The 20,999-nt window shown below is 46.7% G+C and overlaps 1 protein-coding gene across 1 annotated transcript; it reads left to right on the top strand.

Moving 5' to 3' along the window:
- Window positions 1-9,554: 9,554 nt before the first annotated feature.
- LOC103785954 (large ribosomal subunit protein uL10-like) lies at window positions 9,555-11,012 on the top strand. The gene is made up of 2 exons (XM_055108046.2): window positions 9,555-9,830; window positions 10,162-11,012. Exons 1-2 carry the CDS (start codon window positions 9,642-9,644, stop codon window positions 10,924-10,926), a joined length of 954 nt encoding a protein of 317 aa, XP_054964021.1. The 5' UTR covers window positions 9,555-9,641; the 3' UTR covers window positions 10,927-11,012.
- Window positions 11,013-20,999: the final 9,987 nt, after the last annotated feature.

The following is a 20,999-nucleotide window of genomic DNA, read 5'->3' as shown; positions in this document are numbered from 1 at the left end:
TGGTGGCATGCACTGTTCTCTGGGCACATTTGTTCGTTGAACACATACACATAATGTATCAGGCACTAAGGATGCAGCAGGGAACAAAACAGAAAAATCCCTGCCCTTAGGGAGCTTATACTCTAATAGTAACAAATAAGCAGACAGTAAACAAATAAGCAAATAAGCACATAGTAGGTCAGATGGCAATAAAGTCGAAGGAGTGGGGAAAGGCAGGCTAGAGGAAAATAGGGGTTGCTGAGGATGGGTGGTTACTATTTCATATGGAGTAGTCAAAGAAGGCTTGTGAATCAAGAAACAGACGTCTGAAGAAAGTAAGGGCATGAGGCAGCTCACAGTCTGGGAGAAGAGAGCTCCTGGCTGGGGAAAAACAGCATTGTGTCAGGCTACAAATAACTTCCACCAAGTACCAGTGATTTCTGACTCGTCAACTCCACCTTGCCGATGACACTGTCCTAGAGGTTAGTTTTTTTCGTTTGTTGTTTGTTTGTTTGTTTTAATTTTGAGACGGAGTTTCACTCTAGTTGCCCAGGCTGGAGTGCAATGGCACGATATCAGCTCACTACAACCTCTGCCTCCTGGGTTCAAGCAATTCTCCTGCCTCAACCTCCCGAGTAGCTGGGATTACAGGCACCTGCCACAATGCCTGGCTAATTTTTTGTATTTTTAGTAGAGATGGGGCTTCACCATGTTGGCCAAGCTGGTCTCTAACTCCTGACCTTAGGTGATCCACCTGCCTCGGCCTCCCAAAGTGTTGGGATTACAGGCATGAGCCACCGCGCCTGGCCCCTAGACGTTATCAGACACTGATTTAGGGAGAAGACATTGCGCTGTTTCGTTCCATGAGCAAGCACATGTGCTAAGGATTCTGTGCTGAAAGATACAGATGATCCCTGCCCACCTGATATTAGTGACAAATCAAAAAATGACTGTCCATGCTGGTCAGGCTACGATTGCAGTAAGAATGCTGCAAAGAAGGGAGGTACAACATGCAAGTCTTCCGGAATAGGAAGAAGGATAATTTCAGGCAGAGGAAATAGCAGGCATAAAGGCACAGAGGTAGAGAGGATGGTGCATTCAGGGATCCTCTAGCTGTTTGGTCTGGTTGGGAGGTGAGTATCAAGAAATGAGGATAGAAGCAAGCAAAAAGTAGAAGTAGAAGGTTGGGCATAGTTGCTCATGCCCATAATCCCAGCATTTTGGGAGGCCGAGGCGGGCAGATCACTTGAGGCCAGGAGTTCAAGACCAGCCTGGCCAATATGGTAAAACACTGTCTCTACTAAGAGTATGAAAATTAGCCAGATGAGGTGGCATATGCCTGTAATCCCAGCTACCTGGGAGGCTGAGGTACAAGAATTGTTTGAACCCAGGAGGTAGAGGTTGCAATGAGACTGCACTCCAGCCTGGGCGACAGAGTAAGACACTCTCTCAAAAAAAAAAAGAAAGAAATGATGATAGAATTGGGCAGAAATGTGGGTGTCACTGTACTCTCTGTACATTATTAAAATGCTCTCTGTAACACTATTAAAATCCTTCCTAGTTGAAATGAAAGAAGTGGGCTGGGGTGTGGTACTGTCATGGGGAGGCTCTAGAGAGGAAGACAGGAGCACACATAAAATCATAAATTTTAATTTACAGCAGAAAAATAAACTGATCAGACTCGCCTTTTATAAAGATTTCCTTGATACACAAGGGATGCAAAGAGGGAGAGCGTGGAAGCAGGTGAATCAGTGAAGAGGCTGACAGATCCATGGTAATCCAGCTGAGAAATTCCCTGGGCCCGCCCAGAGGGACTGACAGAAGACAGGAAAGAGTGGGTTGAAACTGACGGCTACTGTGAAGACAGGATTGACACCAGCCGAGGGGGGTTAGATATTGGGCACAAGAAACAAGAGTAGGGGAAAAGGGAGTTGTTCTCTCATAGAAGACAGATGTTGGCTTTAACACAGTAGTTGCAGAACTGGCCAATGAATTTGGGTTAGTAGATTCCAACTACAGAATATCACAAAATACAAGATAAGATATGAAATGTCATTAATTCTTAAAAAAAAATACCAGGATTTACATATCTCAATATCCCCTCCTTGGAGGCTAGGCATTTCCTCCTACAGTGACGTCACTTCTAAGAATTACTCAGGGCTTCTGAAGGGGACTTCCCTTCATAACCGTATCCCAAGAGCTAGAAAATTCTCATCCTTTTAGGAAAATTTTGATTTTCAGAAGAGATGCAATGTCATTTCCTGCAAGCAGATATGTGGTTGCCTGGGACAGGGAGGTGGGGTCATGGAGCAGGAGGGATGGAATACAGAAGGGTCACAAGAAAGCTTTGAAAGGTGTTGGACATGTTTCTTATCTTGATTGTGGTGATGGTTGCATGAATGAATACATGTGTCAAAACTCATCAAACTGTACACTTACATATGTGCAGTTCATTGTAGGTCAATTCTACCTTGAGAAAGCTATTTTTAAAAAGTTATTTGCTGCAAAAAGTAGTGACTAAGGTCCATCACAAAGCTGAGGAATCCCCCCTCCTTTTTTTTTCAGTGAAAATGTAAGAGAATACTTTTCTCCTGTGTCTTCCAAATTGACTTGGAGCCAATTCTCAATTGTAGGTGGTTGTTTTTTTGTTAAAAAAAATTTTTTTATAGAATCACTGAAACAAGTGATCTTTCTCCACTATAGGACAGTCCTCGTGTGGGCATGTAAGTTCTAGAACATATGTTTTTAAGCTTTACAGGCATGTTCTGTCATCTAAATTGGAATCCAGTGACTTGGCATCTTTTGGTTCTTTTACTCAGGCTCCATGAGGAACAGCTCTCCAGGTCTCAGATTTCCTCATCTGGAAATGTATTTTTCCCTTTGCTTAGCTCATTCGGATAAAGGTTTGGATGAGAAGTGTCATTGCTTCCCCTAGCTAGGATTTGGGTTTCAGACATCCAGGGCCAGCCTCACAGAGCTGGAATCCCAGAAAGCTTTCTTTGCACATGCACGCACATACACACATGCACACCCAACCCCCTGCCAAGAAAAAATTGTCCTCTGACCAGTTTGCCAATGTCTGGCAGTACAGCATTTCTTCCTCCTTCCTTTTAGGATAAACATTTCATTCTCTCAGAATCCTGTTTGAAAATAGAATCCTGGAGGTCAGGCCTGGATGCTGTGCCAACGGGGAGAGCTAAAGGTATCCGGCGGCACCATGAGGACACTGGTGTCCAAGAGAAGAGGCCACCAGAGGAGGGCAGGGAATGCAGAGGGGCAAAGTACCACTGGGGGCCTGAACTATAGCTACTTCACCATTGTCTTATTCATTTATTTATTTATTTATTCAAAAGGCATTTATGTTGCATCAACATACCCACCTTAATTCAACAAATGGGCTTAGTACAGAGTACAGTTATACAAAACAGCAAGTTTAGTGAAGTTGATTAGCAAGCTAAAACTGCACACTGACACCTATCAATAGCAAGAGAGTCGGCCGATGGGTCAGCAGTTGGTCCCGCAATAACTCAGAGGGCAGACCACATGTTCATATCAACCTTTAACAGCAGTTTGGAATTAAATGAGACAGAATATTGATAAATGGAAATTTCAGGGAAGTAGTAAAATATGAATGCAAAACAGGTGGGGACAATATTTAAATCGTTCATCTAAAAATAGTCTAATTCCATGCAGTAGCCAAACCCTATTAGGTTTCAAGTTCATTTGGGTTCACAGTTTGTCTGCCGCCTTCTTTGATTTTACCAGGCCAAGATTGGGAGGAAAGAGGGTCCCCTTCACCATCTTTTGTTTGTATTTTTTATGAGACAGGGTCTCTCTGTGTTGCCCAGGCTGCTCTCAAATTCCTGGGCTCAAGTGATCTGCTTCAGCTTCCCAAGGTGCTGGGATTACAGATGTGAGCCACCATGCCCAGCCCCCTCCACCATCTTTATACTAATCCATGCACTGGCATCATCTGAGGCCGAGGTCAAGAACTTAGGGTTTCAGGAACCAGGAAGAAATGTTGAACAGGAGCTGCTGAGAGTTGGAAAGGACTTGGGAGTGAATTACAAGGAAAATTCATCCTTAAATCTCCCTTTTGATTTGTCTCCCTTCAGACAAACAAAAGTAGAACCATAGTGGGGTCAGGCATAAAATTTCCAAACACTTGGCTGGGCATGGCGGCTCCCACCTGTAATCCCAGCACTTTGGTAGGCCAAGGCGGGCAGATCACTTGAAGTCAGGAGTTCGAGACCAGCCTGGCCAACATTGCAAAACCCTATCTCTACTAAAAATACAAAACTTAGCCCCGCATGGTGGTGGGTGCCTGCAACCCCAGCTACTTGGGAGACTGAGTCAGGAGAATCACTTGAACCCGGGAGGCGGAGGTTGCAGTGAGCCGACATCGCGCAACTGCACTCCAGCCGGGGTGACAGAGTGAGACTCCGTCTCAAAAAAAAAAAAAAATTCCTGAACACTTACTTGGCATCTCCTGTGTGCCAGGTGCTTGCTAGGCCCAGGAGACATACAGGAGAAGGAAGCAAGGCCCCAGATGTGCCGCAGTTCACATCTACTCAGCTGTAACCCAGGGCAACAGTCTCAAGAACCAAACTTCCTCCTCAAAGCTCATCCATGAGACTAGCAAAGACACAGCTGCCCAGTAAGTTCCACTGTTGAGGGAGAGAGTGGGAATCAGGGCCCAGGCTGCGGACTGTGGGGAGTTTCATGGTGCCTTCCGCCTGCCACCCTCCTACAGGAACTGCCCCCTGATAAAGGGCTGAGCCCAGGATCCCAGGATGTATGCCATGTGACCCTGCGCTCTTGCCATCCCCTCCCTCTCCACACTGACTGGAGGAGGGTTGGGAGAGGCCATCTGCCAAGCTGGTGACCCAGGCCCTCAGGCCCTGTATGGACGCGGGCTAGGGCCACTTGTCTTCTCTCTCATGGCAATGAGAACAGCCTCACTCCACTGGGTATGGCCGGATACAGTATTGTTTTACATCTATTGCTATTTGCACGCTGCTCTGTTGAATGTGCCTTTCTCCTGGTGATGTGGAGTAAGCCAGACAGGGCACGAACAGCAAAATGCAAGAGGGAGTCAGGGAAGAAGCTGGTGGCAGGATGGGATGGAGCAGGCCCAGAGCTTGCCAAGGCACCTGGAGGGCCTGGGATGAAGGTGGCCAATGCCACTGCAGGGTCTTTAGAGCCAGCCAGACAGGCTCCAGAGCCACCTGCTGTCCTCCCTGCTGCATGGCCCCCGGAAGGCTTGACCCCATCTGGCTCCTGTCTTAGATACATCTATTAGATATCTGTGGATATCTGTGGGAAGCTCCACATCACTCCACTTGGGGCACCATCAAACTCACCCCCAAGCCCCCCTTACTTGAGTGTGCTTGAGAAAGTTTCTGTTCTGGCAAACAAATGAGCCAAATGGCAGTTGTGCCAGAAGCCTCCCGCCTCTGCTGAGCGCAAAGGGTGGAAACCATGATGTGGTCCCAAGGAGACCAGGGTGGTCTTTCCTAGAGCCCTTTGCCCGTTTTGGAACAAAGAGGGTGAACCCACAGCTCTGTTTACCTGCTAGGCGCTTAATATGGTTTTTGGTTTTTTTCTGTTACAAATCAGTTTGCCAAAGTTTAGAGTCAGCAATGTGGTCCAGCAGAAATTAAACTAGAGCAGGGTCACACATCTGTAGCTCCCTTAATTAGCTGTGTGAGATTGGCCAAGTAATTTAAGTCTATGTCCTAGTTCTCTCATCAGAAATACAGGACAAATAATATTTGCGTTGAAGATTTCATGTGAAGATCACGTGGGAAAACAGGCACAAGAAGCCTTGGAAATGCATGAGCAAGAGCAACACTGTTTCATGAAGTGGGAATGAAAATGGGAGGAATGAGGGTGGTATCACTCATGTCAACCAGCCGAGAAGTCCCTACCATCCCCCTCCACCAAGCTCAACGGCCTCAACTAAAGAAGCCAAAAGATCAATCTCTGAATCCCTCCCAAATAACCCAAAGGCTGTGGCTACCTGCCTACACCAAAGTTGCTAATTCCACAAGGAATGTTAGCAGAATTGGAGTTTGTTCCCCTCCTCCACCCCCTCCATCTCCAACCTCAGATACAGATATAGATATATAGATTAGATATATAGATAAGTATAGGTATATACATAGATATAGATATAAATAGGCATAGACATAGATATAGTTAGAAACAGAAATAGATAGATATAGATAAGTATAAATATCAGTATAGGTGAAACTGCCTTTACAAAAATTATAACTAAGGAAATCATGAGAGTGAAAGAAATCAGACCTAACCAACTCCATCTTGCTTCTAACCTATAAGCTGTGCTTGTTCATTCCTAGGCATAGGCTGAACTAACTTTGGGAAGGAATTCTGTTCATGGTTTGACTCTGAAACAAAATTGATAATAGCCCTTTCCCAAAAAGACCTTCTTGCTTGGGGGTCAGTCTGCCTTTACAGGACTAACAAATTAGCTACAAGATTAGAAATTACAGTTTAGGGGCCAGGCGCAGTGGCCCACACCTATAATCCCAGCACTTTGGGAGGCAGAGGTGGGCAGATGACTTGAGGCCAGGAGTTCAAGACCAGCCTGGCCAACATAATGAAACTCCATCTCTACTAAAAATACAAACATTAGCTGGGCATGGTGGCACACGCCTGTAATCCCAGCTGCTCTGGAGGCTGAGGCAGGAGAATCACTTGAACCCGGGAGGAGGAGGTTGCAATGATCTGAGATCATACCACTGCACTCCAGCCTGGGTAACAGAGGCAAGACTCCATCTCAAACGAAACAACAAGAAAAAGAAATTATAGATTAGGGGTCATGCAGCCTCTTGTTCCAAGACTCTGAGCCTCCTCAAATTGTTCCTGGGAATAACATCACTATTGTAAAACCTGGGATCAGTGCTTGAGATATTTTGCAGACCCCGCACTTGATGGATCAGCTAATACCACCCAGACTGGTAATCTGGCTCAACCAGTTCTGCGATCCCACCCAGGAACAGAAGACAGCAAGAAAAACTCACTTCGACCCCTTATGATTCCATCTTCAACCTGATCAATCTGTGCTCCCCACTTCCCAAGCCCCTACTCACCGATTATCTTTAAAAACTCTGATCCCTGAATGCTTGGGAGACTGATTTGAGTAACAATAAAACTCCAGTATCCCGCACAGCCAGCTCTACATGAATTACTCGTTCTCCATTGTAATTCCCCTGTCTCGATAAATCAGCTCTGTCTAGGCAGCAGGCAAGGTGAACCCGTTGGGTGGATACATAGGTATAGATAGTTAGAGGTATAGGTATAGGTATAGAGATAAAAAGATGTAGACATCAAGATGCTTCCAGCTGCAGGTAGCCACACAACCCAGTTGAAAGTGGCTTAAACAGAGCCAGGCACAGTGGTTCATGCTTGTAATCCCAGCACTTTGGGAGGCCAAGGCAGGCAGATCATGAGATCAGGAGATCGAGACCATCCTGGCTAACATGGTGAAACCCCATCTCCACTAAAAATACAAAAAAATTAGCCAGTCGTGGTGGCGGGCACCTGTAGTCCCAGCTACTCAGGAGGCTGAGGCAGGAGAATGGTGTGAACCTGGGAGGTGTAACTTGCAGTGAGCCGAGATTGTGCCACTGCACTCCAGCCTGGGCGGCAGAGCAAGATTCCGTAAAAAAAAAAAAAGAAGAAAAGAAAAGAAAAGAAAGAAAAAGAAAGAAAGATGCTTAAACAAAATTCTCATAACTAGTTCCAGTTCCAAGATGTGTTAATTTAGTGGCACCTCAGCGCCATGAAGGACTCAGAACTTCCCATTTCCTTTCTACATTGGCTGATGTCCTCAGGCTTATTGCCACAGGGTGTCACAAAGGCTGCTTTAGTGCCACACAGTGCATTCTCCCCGAGACACATCCAAAAGCAAGAGGGGAGATTTTTCTCCAATGTCTCTTTTTATTAGGGCAGAAAATATTCAGGAATGTTCTCCTTCTCACACACACCCACTCCATATAGACCCAGCCTCTCTGGAGGGAGTGGGCCCTGCCAGCAAGGAAGAAGGACAGGGTGAGGGGGTGGCATGGAGGAGACAGCTGAAGGGATGGGGAGAGGGTTCGAGTGCACGGAATGGCTCAGGTGCAAGAATTCAGTTCATTCTTGCTAAGCAAAGCAAGAGGAACTTGTTTCTGAGTCTTAATTGGCCCACAAAATTGCTGTGGAAGCTGAAGAAATCTTAATGGTCACCCTGCAGACCTGGGCCACCAACCGAGCTGCTACTTGGTCTGTGCTCAGAAAGCCAAGGGCTCCATAGCCAGACTTCCACGGCCAAACTCAGGAAGCCCCCAGGAGTGTTGCCAGCTCAATGACTACACGGTGCCCACCATAGGGCACACCACCCAAAAGGTGACTCAACCTGCTTCTTAACACCCACAAGGCCAGGGACCAGACACTGAGATGTCCACTTTGGCTACTGCAGAGAAACTACACACTTCCCCAACCAAATTGTCTAAGAGAATCTTGCCCACCCGCCAACTTCAGCCATTTAAATGTCACAGGAGAGCATCCAATGGGCAGAAAGAAGTTACAGCAGAAATTATAGCTGCAAGAGAGTCTGGGAAATGTGATTGTGAGCTCTAAATCCCCTGCAATTACAGGAAGGCACCACAGAAGAAGGGTGGAAGACACTGAGCTCCAGTCCCCCGAAATCTACCACAGCAGTTAGCTGTGTCTGCCACCCCCTTCTCTCCACAGTTTCTAACTTTGATTTGGGTCATTCCATATGTTGAAGGGGAGAAGGGAGGAACTCTATCCCAGAATCCAGGGTTGCAATGCATGACAATTAACATAGCTCATTCTCCTGGCCATGGTAATTGGCTGAGGCAGTCACATGACTGTGGGCTGCTGAAGCTGATCAAACCTCAGGACTTTTGCTCAAGCTCCTGGAAAATGGGTTTGCTCTTTCCAGCTGAACATAAAAAACTCTGGAGCTGCAACATCCACCTTCCACTGGGAGCGAAGAGCCTTCTGAAAAATGGAGGAATTGAGATGAGGCAAAGCCAATATGATATTTTGAACCCTTGGATTCAGCCCTTCCTGAGGCCACCTAGGCTTTTGAGGAACATGAACCAATATCTTTTCTTTTTGTTTAAGTCAATTTGAGTTGTTATCTGCAAGAAAAACAGATAGAGGAAGGTTATCAAAGACTCACTTTGATTATTTTCTTGAACATGCAGGCGGTGGTCACTGGCTTACTGAGATCAGTCCTCCAGCTCCTTAAAAGTTAACTACTCACGGGCTGGACACGATGGCTCACGCCTGTAATCCCAGCACATTGGGAGGCTGAAGCGGGAGGATCACGAGGTCAGGAGATCGAGACCATCCTGGCTAACACGGTGAAACCCTGTCTCTACTAAAAATACAAAAAATCAGCTGGGCATGGTGGCGGGCGCCTATAGTCCCAGCTACTCGGGAGAATGGTGTGAACCCGGGAGGCGGAGCTTGCAGTGAGCCGAGATTGCACCACTGCACTCCAGCCTGGGTGACAGAGCGGGACTCCATCTCAAAAATAAATAAATAGCTTCTCTTGCCAGGCGTCCTCGTGGAAGTGACATCGTCTTTAAACCCTGCGTGGCAATCCCTGACGCACCGCCGTGATGCCCAGGGAAGACAGGGCGACCTGGAAGTCCAACTACTTCCTTAAGATCATCCAACTATTGGATGATTATCCGAAATGTTTCATCGTGGGAGCAGACAATGTGGGCTCCAAGCAGATGCAGCAGATCCACATGTCCCTTCGCGGGAAGGTCGTGGTGCTGATGGGCAAGAACACCATGATGGGCCAGGCGCGGTGGCTCACGCCTGTAATCCCAGTACTTTGGGAGGCCGAGGCGGGCGGATCACGAGGTCAGGAGATCGAGACCATCCTAGCTAACACGGTGAAACCCCGTCTCTACTAAAAATAGAAAAAATTAGCCGGGCGTGGTGGCGGGCGCCTGTAGTCCCAGCTACTCCGGAGGCTGAGGCAGGAGAATGGCGTGAACCCAGGAGGCGGAGCTTGCAATGAGCTGAGATCGGGCCACTGCACTCCAGCCTGGGCGAAAGAGCAAGACTCCGTCTCAAAAAAAAAAAAAAAAAAAAAAAAAAAAAAAAAAAAAGAACACCATGATGCGCAAGGCCATCCGAGGGCACCTGGAAAACAACCCAGCTCTGGAGAAACTGCTGCCTCATATCCGGGGGAATGTGGGCTTTGTGTTCACCAAGGAGGACCTCACTGAGGTCAGGGACATGTTGCTGGCCAATAAGGTGCCAGCTGCTGCCCGTGCTGGTGGCATTGCCCCATGTGAAGTCACTGTGCCAGCCCAGAACACTGGTCTCGGGCCCGAGAAGACCTCCTTTTTCCAGGCTTTAGGTATCACCACTAAAATCTCCAGGGGCACCATTGAAATCCTGAGTGATATGCAGCTGATCAAGACTGGAGACAAAGTGGGAGCCAGCGAAGCCACGCTGCTGAACATGCTCAACATCTCCCCCTTCTCCTTTGGGCTGGTCATCCAGCAGGTGTTCGACAATGGCAGCATCTACAACCCTGAAGTGCTTGATATCACAGAGGAAACTCTGCATTCTCGCTTCCTGGAGGGTATCCGCAATGTTGCCAGTGTCTGTCTGCAGACTGGCTACCCAACTGTTGCATCAGTACCCCATTCTATCATCAACGGGTACAAACGAGTCCTGGCCTTGTCTGTGGAGACGGATTACACCTTCCCACTTGCTGAAAAGGTCAAGGCCTTCTTGGCTGATCCATCTGCCTTTGTGGCTGCTGCCCCTGTGGCTGCTGCCACCACAGCTGCTCCTGCTGCTGCTGCAGCCCCAGCTAAGGTTGAAGCCAAGGAAGAGTCGGAGGAGTCAGACGAGGATATGGGATTTGGTCTCTTTGACTAATCACCAAAAAGCAACCAACTTAGCCAGCTTTATTTGCAAAACAAGGAAATAAAGGCTTACTTCTTTAAAAAATAAATAAATAAATAAATAAATAATAAATAAATAAATAAATAAAAAGTTTTCTACTCACACTGAAGTGACGAAGTCCAGAGAAGGTGGAGAGCTGTGAGCAGCCAGAGCGAGGGCTGCAGGATGGTCAGCGGCAGCCTCTGCTTTCCTCCACTCCACAGACACTACTCCTGTCTCTAACTTGCCCATGGGCTGGAGCTGTGCTAATTTTGCTCTTAAATATTATTAGAGGTCTTAACATCTTCCTCGGGGATCCCACTGAAAAGTAATAACATCAGAACACATTATTACACTTTCAGATACATCTTAAAATATATACTGTATCTAAAATTTTATATTTTGGATGAATAAACACTCTCATTAATCAAATAAACCAATTAATAACAACTAATATATATTTCTTTTTTCTTTTTCTTTTTCTTTTTCTTTTTTGTTTGAGATGGAGTCTCGCTCTGTTGCCCAGGCTGGAGTGCAGTGGCATGATCTCGGCTCACTGCAACCTCCGACTCCCAGGTTCAAGCGATTCTCCTGCCTCAGCCTCCCAAGTAGCTGGGATTATAGGCACCCACCACCGCACCTGACTAATTTTTGTATTTTTAGTAGAGATGGGGTTTTGCCATTTTGGCCAGGCAGATCTCAAACTCCTGACTTCAAGTGATCTGCCCGCCCCGGCCTCCAAAGTGCTGGGATTACAGGCATGAGCCACCATACCCGGCCTACCCCATTTTACAGAATGTGATTATTATGCATTGCATGTCTGTATCAAAACATCTCATGTACCCCACATACACCTACAACATACCCACAAAAATTAAAATAGAAAAAATGGTTTTAAGTATAAGGAATATTAAAAATATCCACAAAAGAAACACAAATGATCAATAAACATTCATAAAATTTAAAATATATATTTTTTTTCTTCCTTTCTAATATCAAAGATGTTGCACGTATGAACTACTCAACACATTTAAGCTGATTTTTTTTTAAGCCACAGCCTGGATGAGGAGAGACAGAGGCCCAGGAAACCTGACTGTCCTCAGCCTTGAGTGAACAGCAGGGCAGGGAGAACCCCAGTGAGTCAGTGCCCAGTGGACTCTGTGTTGTGCGGCCCAGATCTCCCTTTAGGAAAGGAAAGCTGATTGCCCCAGATGCTGGAGGGGTTGTCAGCTGATAGGTCTCAGCTATCAATTCTCTTGGGGAATTATCATGGCTGCAGATAACTGCCTCACCCAAGATCATGCCTCCTTTCAAGGGCAGCCGGTATCCCCGATGCATGGAGAAAGGTCAGGCTCCCTCACCTCAACTGGGATAAGTGAAGGGCCCGCCCAACTCCAGAGCTCCCTGGTGCCTGGCTGAGGCCTTCATGGGGCCTGAATTGCAGTCCAGCTTCCTTCCCTTCCTTTCCCTTCCCTTCCTCAGGCACTGATCCTAAAGGCACTCCCTAGTAAACATCCTGCTCTCTAATTTCCATTGGAGTCGGCTTTCCAGGAAACCCCCTGCGCCACTGTAGTACAGGCAGGAGTTCCTGGACTCCAGGATTTAACCAGGTAGAACAGAAAAGAATTGCAAACCCATTTACAGCATCTATTCCTGCTGCCCCCCTCCCCGCTCCATCTTCTTGGGGAAATAAAATTACCCTTCATGGTCCAGCTGCATGGCCCGCCTTCTCCTCAAAACTCCCCTGAACCACGAAGCAGCGGTGTCCCTCCCTGTCCTGAATTCCCACAGCATTTCATGTGTCCCCTTTTCAGGAAGCATCATCTGCTGGTATTTCCTTATTTCTGCATTTTCAGTGTCAGCCACTGAGTTCTTGAGTCTGTGAGACACCTTCTCAGAGCCATTTTTCTGATCTATAAAATGGGAGCAATGATACTCCTGGGGGTTTAATGAGCAACCAGATAATCTCCTACCCCAGTGCCTGCCCCACAGGAAAAGCTCACTAGGCTAATTCCCTCTCTCCTTCTTCCTGAAGGGACCACTCTCCTCAGCCACAATGGGAGGTTTTCCCTCTTTCTGCTCTGGGGAGGAGGGGAGCAGCAGGAACCCCCCTGAGGACATTTCTGCCTCGTGGGCATCTGCCTTTTCCACACGCTGCCCTCCATGGCAGACTGGCTACTTGCAAAGAAAAATGGCATCATTTGGGCTTTGAAGAGACAAAGGACTCACACAGGTACTCCTAAGTGGTCAAACTGCAGTCAGCTTGTCCTAGAACATCTAAATCTCCATCTATTTTTAGGATCAGAGTTAATTTTCTGGCTTGGTGTGAGCTGCCAGGATGGGGGAGGTAGTTGAAAGGAGATGGTGTTTCACTCCTAGGTCTCTACCCAAAGGAACTGAAAACAGGGACTAGGGCAGGTGCTTGTACACCCATGTTCACTGCAGCACTATTCACAATAGCCGAGAGGTAGAAGAAACCGCAGTGTCTATCAACAGATGAATGGATGAATTGTGCCATACACAGACAACGAAATATGCTTCAGCCTTAAAAAGAAATAAAGTTCTGGCTGGGCACGGTGGCTCACTCCTGTAATTCCAGCACTTGATGGGGGCCTGTAATCCCAGCACTTGAGGGGATGAGGCAGGCAGATCATGTAAGGCCAGGAGTTTGAGACCAGCCCGGCCAACATGGTGAAACCCCATCTCTACTGAAAATACAAAAATTAGCCAGGCATGGTGGAAGGCACCTGTAATCTCAGCTACTCAGGAGGCTGAGGCACAAGATTTGCTTGAATCCGGGAGGTGGAGGTTGCAGTGAGCCAAGATCGTGCCATTGCACTGCAGCCTGGGTGACAGAGCAAGACTCCATCTCAAAAAAGAAAACAAAAAAAAAAAGAAAAGAGAAATGAAGTTCTGACACATGCTACAATGTGGATGAACCTTGAAAACATTATGTTCAGTGAAATAAACTGAGACACAAAAGGACAACTATTACGTGATTCTACTCATATGAAATATCTAGAATACCGAAAGTCATAGAGATAGAAAGTAGACTGGCAGCCACTAGGGGATGGGAGGGAAGTGAGAATAAGGGGTTATTGCTCAATGCGTGCAGAGTTTCTGTTGGGGACTATGTCAGCTAGACATGGTGAAACTAGACAGTGGGGATGGCTGCATACTAAATGTGAATGTATTTCATGCCCTGAATTGTCCACTTAAAAATGGCTAAAATAGCAAATTTTATGTTATATACATATTTTAGCACAATATTAAAAAATATTGTAATATCTCGGAAACCATTGCACTATAAGTGGGTGAATTGTATGATATGTGAATTATATCTCAGTAAAATATGTTATAAAAATAGACTACTATTCTGGGTCAAATTCAAAGAGCTGTGTAAATTTGAAGACGAGAAAAGAAAACAAAAAAGAAAAAGAAAACCCCATAACTGGACAAGTGGAGTGGCATTATTTTCAGCCACGGTCTCCCTCCAGACTTCCTTCTTCCTGGCACCCAGAGCCATTTTAGGGCCACACAGTCTCCAGCAGAGTTTCTTGGAATTCATTGCAGGCAAATGCAATCTCCCAGGACCTCGGTCATTTCATCTGGCAGCTAAAGACTCCCCAGGGTCGGGCAGGCCTTGAACAGATGCTAATGGTGTTCCTTCATCTCTCTGTACCTTTGGAGCTGGTTCTGGGTATAGGGTAGTGGGAGTAGGGACGTCAAGAAGCAAAGAAGTGCTCTCTTCCATCAGGACTCAGAGCCGACCAGGCTGGCTGCAGAGCACTAAGATGCAAGAGGCCACATGTTTTAATGTGTCCATATTCCCTCCCTCAACTCCCCACTGTGGTCCCCAGTCCCTACCACCACCACACACATAGCCTTGGACCCCAGGCCCTGGGACACAAGTATGCGTGGAGTGCGCTGAATCTAACATGATAATTAATTAGGTAACCCACTTTGCATCATAGAGGAGTCAAGGACTCAGAGGCCTACAAGGGGCAGATCTGAAACCCAGGTGAATGAAGCCAGTCCCAGCAGGCCAGGCAGAGCAGACAGCAAATGGGGTTAGCTGTTGCCACAAGGCTCCAGCCACTTGCTGCCATGCGGGAAAGTGGCCTTGTGTTGCCAGTGCTTCTGGATTTTAAAAAGGAGCCAAAACAAGGTTTTTTAGGTGAAATCTCTTAGTGTTAATTTCATTGCTGGCAACTATTTCAATTTTTTTTAAAAAAAGGAAATTAAAGCCAACTTCCAGGCCTAACAACATATTATTGGTAATATATCTGCAAGCCCAATATGAATTGTGACCTGCTGGTTTTTAACATCTGTTTAAACATAATCAGGCTGGGAGCAGTGGCTCACGCCTGTAATCCCAGTACCTTGGGAAGCCAAGGCAGGTGAATCACATGAGGCCAGGAGTTTGAGACCAGCCTGGCCGACATGGTGAAATCCTGTCTCTTCTAAAAATACAAAAATTAGCCAAGGGTGGTGGCAGATGCCTGTAATCACAGCTACTCGGGAGGCTGAGGTGGGAGAATTGTTTAAACTCAGGAGGCAAAGGTTGTAGTGAGCTGAGATCACGCCACTGCACCACTCCCGCCTGGGCATCAGAGTGCGACTCTGTCTCAAAAAATAAACAAACAAACAAACAAATATAAACATAATCACTGTGATCAGGAACTGGTGCTGAGCTGATAGTGAGGAAGCTGATCCTGTCCTTGAACACGGGCCAAAGGAGAGCCGGGCACTCTCAGAGGCTGCTTGCTTTAATTTACTACAAACAGATAAAAATTGGGCTGCAATTTATTTTAATTTCATGGGATTTTTAAACAATCTTATTTCCATTTGATGTTGATCATCCTAACGATGATTATAATGAGGATGGTCAAAGAACTCACTGGTTTGGGTTGAAGAGCACATGGGGTTCTTGGGGGAGCAGCAAGTACAGCGGGGTAGAGCGTGTGCTCCTTTAAAATTACACCCAGGACCACAGGTCCTCCTGCCTATGCCCAGCATGTGTCTCGGGGCCAGGTCAGAGGTTTCACTGTCAGATAGATATGGTCTATGCCACAGCTTCCTGAGCTGCGACATGGAAACACTAATACCTCACAGCGTCCTTGGGAGTTAAATGAGACACCTACAGGCTGGGTGCGGTGGCTCACATCTGTAATCCCGGCACTTTGGGAGGCCGAGACTGGTGGATCACTGAGATCAGGAGTTCAAGACCAGCCTGGCCAACATGGTGAAATCCTGTCTCTACTAAAAATTACAAAATTAGCCAGGCATGGCGGCAGGCACCTGTAATCCCAGCTGCTTGGGAGGCTGAGGCATGAGAATACTTAAACCTGGGAGGCAGAGGTTGCAGTGAGCCAAGATTGCACCCCTGCACTCCAGCCTGGGCGACAGGGAGAGACTCCACCTCAAAAAAAAATTTTATATAAATGAGACACCTACAGGTCTCAGGTCTGTAAAATATCAGGCCACTTCCCAACAAATGCTTCACCTGTCCCACCCCCTACACATCTTCAGCATACCTCATCCTTGCTTACCAGGTCCAGTTTTAAAAAAAATTACCTAGATCAGAGATAGACTTTGGCCCATGCCAAACCTCAGCGCTCTCTCTCTTTCTCTCTCTCTCTCTCTGTATATATATATATATATATATATATATATATACATACACATATATATATATTTTTTTAGGCAAGGTCTCACTCTGTCACCCAGGCTGGAGTGCAGTGGTCTGATCGTGGCTCACTGCAGCCTCAACCTCCTGGGCTCAAGTGATCCTCCTGCCTCAGCCTCCCGAGTAGCTGGGACTACAGGCACACACCACCACGTTCAGCTAATTTTTTTTAAAAAAACTTTGTGGAGGCAGGGTCTCACTATGTTTTCCAGGGTGTTCTTGAACTCCTGGGCTCAAGTGATCCTCCTGCCTCAGCCTCCCAAAGTGCTGGGATTACAGGCGTGAGCCACTGCGCCTGGCCAGCTCCATTTTTAATAGTTGACTGTCTTCTTCTTGACAGATTCTTTTTTTTAGGTAACTTTCATAAAGTTCCAAAATAATAATAGTTATTGGCATCCATCCTTTCTCTTTTAAAAAGGAGGGCAAGGGTGTATGTCGAGGACCAACGCAAACAGGTATGGACAGGTGGGCAGAGGTAGGGTTCAGCCAAGCCAGGTGAAAGGGCTCAGGGGGACGTCCAGCACCCAAGGAATGAAGCCAGCATCTTGGCCTTGAAACACTAGCTGGTCAGCTCTTTCCCCAGAGAGGCCCCTCTGGCTCTTGGGTACCTTTGTCTGCTGGGGGGAAGGAAAGGAAGAAAAGTGATATGTATCAAGCACATTTGCTTCTCCTTTTCACTCCCCACATCACGTAATGGTCACAGAATCCTGTTCATCCTTCTGAAGGACGCTTCTCATCAACCCCACATTCAGTGCTCCACTGGGGACCTCATCACGATTTGCCTTCAAATCTCCAACTGCTCCACACTCCCCCAGACCACCTTCTGGGGACCTGGGGCTGGGGCCAGGGGAGGCTCCACCTGTCTTTCCCAAGCTGAGAGTGGGGATGCAGACACTCAGTGGCTCTCAAGGGAAAAATGATTCCTTAGCCCCAGTCCCTCTGCAGCCTCAGGGCCCAACCCCACCATGCACCCAGCACCGAAGCCACACTGCGTTTATCATCATTTTCTGAATAGGCCAGGCCCAGGCACAACTCAGTGCCATTATTGACAGTATTGCCTTTGTGCCTGGCTTGCTTTTTTTTTTTCACAAGCCTTTAAGATGTTGTAACCCCATTCCTGCAAACAAGGTATCATGAAAGTTGGGTCCTTATTCCAGGGTTCAAGATAAATTTCATGATGACACAAGGCATGTGTTAAGGAATATGCTTGACTAGGGGAAGGGCAAATTTACCAAGCCAGGGCCTGCAAAACAAATGAAGGCAGAGGTCCCTGAACCCATCCATCTTCCCACAGCTGCTGGACCACATTGTGGGTCTATTTAGCAATGGAGGCCCCCACTGCACCTGTCATTCTTTTTTCATATCCTACAAGTAAAAACAAATTCAACAAGGCACTCTGGTGCAATGCGGTCTGGATTTGCCAGCTGTTTATAGAAGTTGTCTGAAAGTGCCAACTTCCTGGCCCTTGGAGCCCACAGGACAGAAGAGACCTTCTTGTCAGGGGAAGAACTGCTAAGGCCATGGGCTAGGTTCAGATGCAGCTTCTCCAATAGAGAGGAGATAGGAATCTCCCATCCAGCCCAAGCAACCTAGGAAAAGCCCCTGGGGTCACTTTAGACAATTCTGCTCCTTCCACCAAGCGAGCAAACTGAGGCTCAGAGCTTAAGGCAGGTGGGAAAAATCACATACCTCAGAGGTGGTGGAGTCCAGATTCTAGATCAGGCTCTTCCTACCATGCTGTATGTCACAATCACCCTCATTATCCAATCCAGGGTCCTCTGCAGCTGTGTGCAGGCCTCATTCTCTCAAGGAGGGGCCCCCCGGAGTCAGCCCACCCATAGGTATCTCGAGTTTATGGGAGGTGAGGGTCCTGCCCTCCTGGGTTCTCCAGGATGACTGGAACCAAGAAGAAGTCTTGAGGATACCAACAATACAAGTTCAATTGTGCTGCCTTATCACCCGAGATTTCTAGATGGCAGGGTCACTTTTTCTAAGTTTGGTTGCCCAATTTTTAGTGCCTCCGCCAAAAAAAACCCGTGCATGCTAAAGTAAGTGCAGATATTATTAACATCTCATCTCCCTTTCCCAACAGCAGAAACAGGGGCTCAACACAGATAATAGTGAAGTCCTATAGTGGGGCATGTGTGTGTGTGTGTGTGTGTGTGTGTGTGTGTGTGTGTGTGTGTGTATGGATCCCCATGTGGGGTTCTGGGTTGAAAAACCTGGCAGGGGAGTTTGATAAACTGTCCTTACCTTTCAGAGGATTCTGTGCAGTTTTGTGATAGCCAACCCATATGGGTCAAAGACTGCCATAAACTACGGACCTCTAATAGACAGCAGATAGAATACATAGCAATTTATACCCTATACTTGCTGTAATGTCAAAGTTTCAGACAATTTAATATAGAGGAATTCCAAAAGTAGTTTAAACACACACACACCATCATAAAATGGTGTTAAACCTGTCCTTCCCTGGCCCAGGTCAGGATATTTCAAGACGTATTTATATCCCCCACCTCTCCTCCTCCCCAGTCCTGAGCAGTCTTCTACTGCCCCATTTGATCATGGTACTAGCCTTGACCCTGATCAGAATTATTTAAAACAATGCTACTAGCCTTGCCCCTAAGGATTCATGTGTCCACTGATTGGCCTCCATATGGAAGACACTCCTTGGTTTCTGCTGTTTGCTGGAATTATTTTGCTGTGTCTGAGAAGTTGTTGAAGGGATGGCTTCATGCATCTACAGGCTCTATCTCCTCTGCACAGCTGTGGCAATGTCAGCCCTCAAGGTAAATGCAGTGAACACCATGCGAGAAATCCCCGGTTGGAGACAAGATGCTGTGCGATGAGGATGACATTCCAAATAGTGCAGCAGGCATTTGGAGATACAGCCCAAGAAATTCCAGAGGGCATGCAAATTACTGCCAGCTACAGTAGATACTGGGACATGTGGATGGATGATCTGAGGGTGGATGATTCCGGAGTCATTTCGGGAATGCACAATGACCCTCTCAGAAAGCAGTCAGCCAGAAGAAGGCCCAATGAGGATCCAAGAGTGACCTTGTGGTCCTCAACCTTACTGCCTTAGTAATGGGTGGAAAACAATCTAAATATAAAGGCATTTCTTTTTCTCCACTGTGCTTGCCTTGCTCAATTTGCAAGTCCAGGGACAAGGCCTACTATCTGGGATGTCAGAGAGCTAAGATTCCATTCTTTAATCATCCTTATTTTTAGTCATGGGAACAAGGGATTTGAATTACTATGCTATCATCTCCTTGGGCTAAAATGCATCTTCTACTAAGAATCTTCATGGAAACATTAGGTCTGATTTTTTTTTTCTTCCATAACCTTTATTGTTGGGGGCATAGGTATTCTCCAAAAACTACTGTTAAATAATCCAGATTTGCTAACCCATCTATAATCTTGTTCTGATTCCCTCTTTAGTTTCATCTTCTCCGTCATCATCATTACTCCACAGATCACTTAAATCCCCCTACTTGCACACCTACTACCTAGAGAATGTTGTTTTCAAAAGTCATCTTTCCTTTAATAGATAACTGCACAGAACAGCAAGCATTATGCTCGTCATGGAATTTGGAGAGCAGGCTTGCGTTTGGGAATTCAGCAGTCAGCAAAGGTGCTGGTCCTTTTTTTGGAGACCTGTCAGTCTTCAGTTGAATATCAGAGTACACTCCTGACCTGCTGCAGTTTGCATTCAGTGATTTTGACCTTTCCAGTAGGGTGTGTTGCAATGGTGAACTTCCTCTTGGCTCAATGAGCCTCATTTGGAATCAGTTGGGTAATTATGTCTTTTCTGGCTTCCCACCCTTTCTAATTAGTGTACTTTACCTAACCTGAGCCAGCTGCAACTGTCTCAAACTCTCTGCATCCCTTTCTACTTAATCTAAGCAGCTTGCTTGACTAGACAGTAAATATCAATGGCTAAAAGACTCAGAATTCTTCCTCCCCCTCTCTGTCCTCTCCCATTTTTCTTCTTCCTTGTCAACTTATGTATTAATAGTACCTTGATTTTTTTTTGTTGTTTTTGTTTTTGTTTTGTTTTGAGATGGAGTTTCTCTCTTGTTGCCCATGCTGGAGTGCAATGGCATGATCTCGGCTCACTACAACCTCCGCCTCCCAGGTTCAAGTGATTCTCTTGCCTCAGCCTCCCAAGTAGCTGGGATTACAGGCATGCGCCACCACGCCCAGCTAATTTTGTATTTTTAGCAGAGACGGGGTTTCTCCATGTTACTCAGGCTGGTCTCGAACTCCCGACCTCAGGTGATCCACCCACCTCAGCCTCCCAAAAGTGCTGAGATTACAGGCGTGAGCCACCACACCTGGCCAATACCTTGATTTTTAATCATCCTTTTTATCT

The sequence above is a fragment of the Pan paniscus genome, chromosome 12 (genome assembly GCF_029289425.2).
Source record: "Pan paniscus chromosome 12, NHGRI_mPanPan1-v2.0_pri, whole genome shotgun sequence".
Lineage (NCBI taxonomy): Eukaryota > Metazoa > Chordata > Mammalia > Primates > Hominidae > Pan > Pan paniscus.
This window is presented reverse-complemented; position numbering and strand designations above follow the sequence as displayed.

What these genes read in the sequence shown, in the direction of transcription:
- LOC103785954 (XM_055108046.2), top strand. Translation starts at nt 9,642, where the DNA reads ATGCCCAGGGAAGACAGGGCGACCTGGAAGTCCAACTACTTCCTTAAG. An exon ending in AGAACACCATGATGGGCCAG is followed by an intron (nt 9,831 to 10,161) that starts GCGCGGTGGCTC and finishes ATGATGCGCAAG; the next exon opens with GCCATCCGAGGGCACCTGGA.